The 5,747-nt window shown below is 38.0% G+C and overlaps 1 protein-coding gene across 1 annotated transcript; it reads right to left on the bottom strand.

Moving 5' to 3' along the window:
- On the bottom strand, positions 1–5,747 carry LOC125473161 (aminopeptidase P1-like). Its single transcript, XM_048575592.1, is given in 17 exon segments — positions 1–401; positions 752–876; positions 1,211–1,282; positions 1,389–1,493; positions 1,588–1,642; positions 2,276–2,356; positions 2,482–2,616; positions 2,922–2,988; positions 3,283–3,350; positions 3,507–3,593; positions 3,706–3,816; positions 3,819–3,980; positions 4,322–4,444; positions 4,540–4,824; positions 4,993–5,132; positions 5,247–5,310; positions 5,553–5,747. Coding segments are annotated over 17 exon segments (1,935 nt in total). The 5' UTR covers positions 5,646–5,747; the 3' UTR covers positions 1–239.

Raw genomic sequence — 5,747 nt, forward strand, 5'->3', positions numbered from 1 at the left:
TCGGTGTCATAGGTCCGATTTCTCGGTAACATTGCATAGTAGGAATGCATTATCGATGTTTAAACAACGAAGACTTCGAAAAAAAGGTAGCAAGTTTCCAAATAAACGATCATAAAAACAGATGGCATACGAGATACTACTGATCTCGAGATACAATACATTTTTATTCATTACTGAGTCAATATGCACATTCAGAAAGCTCGCTTTTCTCTCGGAGAGAAACGAAGGAGGGATGCAGCTCACACGCTTATGGGTTCAGTGGCTTTTTTCAGCCATGCCTTCTCAGATTCATCCAAGTATGGAGCCAGAATGTCCCTACATTTGGAATGGTAGGTGTTGAGCCATTCCAATTCTTCAGGTACTAAAAGACTCAAGTCGATCAACTTTCTCTGGTATGGTGCCTGGAAAGAGAATAAAACCGAGAAAATTTTAGATCAGCTCCACCACTGTGTTCTTTCTGGAAAATTCCACAATATCGATTTGGAAATTGATCAACTCAGTATAAGTCTCTGTCGTCTCTGGACAATTACACGATATCTTGCTCTATAATCGATAAATTGAGGGAGAAAGTGTTGTAGTAACATAAATGCCAGGCCGCTGTGCGACTAAGTTAACTCGTGTACAAATTAAGTTCATGTCCAATGTTTTATGTGCAAGTCATTTGATCCAATCGAAAAGAAAACGAAAAGTCACGCATAGCATGGAAATCGAACTATTTAATAGTAAGGAAAGTAGCAAATTGGGCACTTACCCATGTTATATGCTCAAATTGCAAGTAACCCTTGTCACCAAAGTTGAACTTTGTATCAGCTTCGTTGATTACAAGCACATTCTCCAATCTTATACCAAATTTCCCGTCCTCGTAGTATCCAGGTTCTGAAAAGTGCAGTTCTACAGTCAGTCTAAAGGATACTTACAAGTCACATAGTCCCATTCAAGAAGCTACTAACAACTCCCATTCGTCGACACTCAAAACAATTCATAGATGCATGCCCTAACCAAGTATGACTAATAAGTTGTCAGCATGAGCAATGCATGAACAACATAAGATAAGAGATAGTCAACATAAGATACAATATCAATCATGATTCCTGATGCGTGGCTATCCTCCAGTATGCGGGATTGAATTCTTTGTTGAGTTTGAGAAAGGTTTTATACAAGTGTAAAACAAAATAAATAATAACGAGTAATTGTATACACTGATACTAACCATCTGTTACAGTCATAGAAACTTGCAGTGGGACATTTCGAGCATGTGGTCTGAAACTAATTAAATGCGGACCTGCTCAACCAGTGCAAATGGAAGGAAGAATCGAAAATTCATTAATAAGCTCAAATTAAACACTACATTGGAGAGTAAAGAATGAGCAGTTCCCATTAATATTTACCTTCATGAACATTTAGATACGACCCAACCCCATGACCAGTACCATGTCGATAATCAAGACCACTCTTCCACAAAGGAACTCGAGCAAGAATGTCAAGCGTATTTCCTGTAAAAAGTTAACGATGAAAATGTATTCAACTAAGACATGCTTACACTTTAAAAATCTGATTAAAAAAGAAAAAAAGACAAGCATGAAATACCATTGGTTCCATTAGGAAATCGAGCATTCCCGAGACCTATATGACCCTTGAGGACCTGCACAATATGCAGCACATCACGCAACTTCATATAACCCTAAAATGAGGATTGGCTTGAAGGAATTTTGGGATAACAGTGTACGTATGTAGGACATAAGGGACTCAACTGTTGTGGATCTAAATTATGTAATGCAGGGTAAAAATTAAGAACATGAAAATAATGAAATCCCATTGTGAATCTAAATTCATTTAACTCGTTCATTATCAGTTAAATCTAAGGGTCCATTTTGATGGATGGATATAACATGGGGATTTGGAATTGAGTTTCTAGTGTAAAGGGCTAATGTAGATACTACTGCTTCATTTGTGGTTATTTTATGCATGGTAAACTGAAATCTTTTCAATAGTAGTAATAAGCTTGAGGAAGGCGGTGTAAATAATGAGTCAAAAACTACAAAAAGTTCGTAGCAGTAGTATACGTTGAACGGTGATGAAGGTCAGTGGGAGTGGATACAAGGGCTACGGTGGTTATAAACTGTAGGTGTGGTGACAATGGATCATGAGTAACAGAATACACGGATGAATAGGTACAAGATTTTGGCAATTCAAAGCATAACAAAACAGAGTTAGAACAACAGTGTTTAAATTAGGATGAGTTCAACAACCAAATAACAAAACAAAAAGAACTTACTGCCGTATAGCATGCCTTCTCATGAGCTGAAGGTTTTCCAAAATGAACCGTCCGTGTTATGTCAGTTGTTCCATCAAGATACTGCAACCATGTCATCAACATTACCAATTGAAAGAACAGAAGCATCATGAGTAAGTGAGTATGCTAGAACATAAATGCATGAAATTGGTTGGCAATTTTTTATCAGCCAATGAAAGTTGACAAACCTGTGCCCCAGAGTCAAAAAGATAGATGCTGTCTGGATCAAACTCAGCACAAGTTTCTGCTTCCGGTGAATAATGAATGATTGCCGCATTTGGGCCAACAGACGAAATGGTCGGAAAACTCAAACCTCTAAATTTCTGCAAATATAACAGAAAAAGAAATTCCTATCATGTAAAGCAAACTAAACATGCATGGAGGTAGATAAGCATACAAGTAAACATCTGATAATAAATTGAACTGCATATTTCATTTTTCTGTAACCGCTTGTTGCAAATATTCTGAGGTGTGGAAGAGAAAAAGTTTTACAGTCAGAACCATGACTGCAAATATACCAAATAGAAAGAACACAGGATCAAGAAATATATATGAGGGGTCAGCACATTTGCATCAAAGGAATTTCGCTACTATCATGTTGGATTTTCGTATTAAAAGTTCACACTACCTCTTTTGATGCTCGAAAGCCCTCCAGCTTATCACTTACAGTCACCTCGGTTAGCTTTGCAGTTTTCCTGTCATAGGTCATTCAATTCAATCAACACATGAACATATAATAGAATAAAAAAAATGGTGCCACTCAGCATATATTCAGCAATCAAAACATTAAATTAAGCATAGAACAGTATAAGGCATCAACTTTACGAAAGTTCAAAGAATGGATGATCACTAACTGCAATTGGACAAAAACAGTTCTTTGTGTGATTTTCACATCTTACTTACACATAAAACGTTTCTATATCAAGATCATGATGCATCTCATCCACATGGTGAGAGGTATGAAATTCAACAAGGAAACTCAAACTTACGTTTGGTTTTTCTTATCTGTTGCCTCCCCCTCCAAAAAGAAGCCGGAAGCCCCATATATCTCCTGCGCCTGCATTTTTTTCATACAAGATCAAGCATTAGTTCAGGCCTTTCATATTGTTGCAAATCTAGGGAACTAAACGCATGGAAAACATATAGGAAATCAGAAAATAATGTTGTTTAGAACATTTAAAGATATTAAGATACCATAGGTGTCACAATTTACCTGCTTATCCAACCATACAAGATATTGCACAACAGCTACTCCATCTCGGATATGAGCTTTCCTTAACCCTTCCAACTCGACCGGGTTCTAAGATTTTAGAGCAATCAGTTGATAAGAAAAAATGAATTGAATAAAATCACTGGCACAACCATCAGAAACAATATGCTATCTCCATAAGATAGGAAGTGTAGCATGCTACCTTTAGAGCTTTTGCTAGGGCCAAAGGCGACGGCTGCAAGATAACTTTTTCGGGGTTTAGTCTTGAATACAAAGCATAACAGCATGAACCAGGGTCAGCCCATATGAGGTCATTATCTGTTTCTTCTGCTTTGTTTCCACCATTAGGCTTTTCAGCTTCGGTTCCTTAACTGTACATGAAGGTTTGAGCTGATTAGATGCAAGCAAGGCAACATCTGAGCTCACTGCTTTATAGTCCCGAACTTCGATCCCATTTTCTTCCAAGTAAGAGTTTACCTGCATATCGAGTGAATTTGTCAGATGTGTCTACTAAACCGATTATCTGCTCATGCTCACTCTTGCATTATAACATGGAAAAAAGGACATATGAAAAAAGAAATGGAGGACATCGTAATTTAGTCCAAAGGGTATAATCACTGTTATCAGTAATCAGACACACAAACTGGTGAAGGCTAATAGTAAATGCATCTATTATTACTGGTGGCTTGACGACTTCAAGCAATACTCACTGTCTTAAGAAGGTTGCTTAATAAGATTAAGATTAAGATTAAGATGGTGATGTGTGTATTATGTATGATAATAATGTTAACTGTGTATGATACAATGATTTAACTAACCTCAGAGGAAACCTTCCTTTTGTCCACATAAAGGAAAGCCGAGTTGGATGTCATGATAGCAAATGCATGAACAACTGGATTGTAGGCAACATCAGTGCCCCGAATATTATACAACCAAGCAACCTGCAGAATAGCAATTAAATCGTGATACCGAATGACAAATTCAAAATAGAGTAAAAGTACGAGGCCACTTGAAGCAACACACCGAACCAACTAACCTCATCAAGCGCTGAGATGATTATACCACGAGCATTCTCTCGTACGATTTTTTCTCTTAAATACTTCAACTTATCCGCAACAGAACGACCAGCATATTCCAAAGGATGTACAATGACGGGATTAATTTCTGTGGGAGGCTGATTTTTCCAAACTTCGTCTACCAAATTTGTGGAAGTCTGAACCAACTTCTGTCGTTTCTTCGCAAAGGCACGCTCCCATAGTTGCGCGGTGTTTATTGACACGCACCAAGGATCAATACCAATGGCTGAATCTTGAGGTAGATTCTAACGAAAACAAATCACAAAGTTCACTTAATACAGAGTCCAATATGAATGCATAAAGTTGCTAAAACTCGTAATTTAATGTCAATGCCGATGCAAAAAGGTTAAAAGCTACGGAATATACAACATTGAAAATAATCATAGGATTTACTCAAAGAAGCAGTGACTCACATCTGCCATCCAGACATCGACGGTCGGGTCTTCTCCCATTCGCATAAGCTGCCACTGGTCACTGAGTTGTTGCGTTGCCTGCAAAAAGTACCGACCATCCGTCCATAGCCGTGCTTCGTTCTTTGTTATTAATGCCAGACCTGAACAAAATTCAACACAGAAGTTCAGCACGACAACATTAAAAGCTTCAAAATTCAACTGAAAGCAATCAAAATTTAAACAGCAACATCCTCAAACAACATGACAATACTAACCAGCACTCCCGGTGAAGCCGGAAACGAACTCACGCCGTTTGTCTCGTTCCGAAACATACTCACTCTGCAATTACAACATAAAATCCCAACACAAAAATCACTCCCAACATCCTTAAAAAGAAATAATAATAATAATAATAATAATAAAAAACACAGAATTTACAAATTACAATCGAAAAGTTCCAATCTTGATCCAGGAACAGAAAACATGAGTAAAATCGAAAATTTGCGGATACAAGATTTAATGGAAACAACGTTAATATCGAGTGACAGGGGCACAATTGAAATTGACAGATTGAGACAGACCTGGTGATAATCTTCGGAAGGAACGACCAAGGCGTCGAGAGGTGGAGAGTGGGACGCCATTAGAGACCTCAGAGCACTGAGAGTGTCCGCCATATCTGCTTTTCGGCGACGAATTTGGAATCGTCGAAGAAACGAGGAGAGAGTGAAAGCGAGAGTGAATTGAATGCGAGAGTGAATGTGAATATATGTAGAGCA

Source organism: the organism of the source record quoted next, unplaced genomic scaffold (assembly GCF_019419815.1).
Source record: "Pyrus x bretschneideri cultivar Hongxiangsu unplaced genomic scaffold, Pyrus_bretschneideri_v1 Contig8, whole genome shotgun sequence".
Lineage (NCBI taxonomy): Eukaryota > Viridiplantae > Streptophyta > Magnoliopsida > Rosales > Rosaceae > Pyrus > Pyrus x bretschneideri.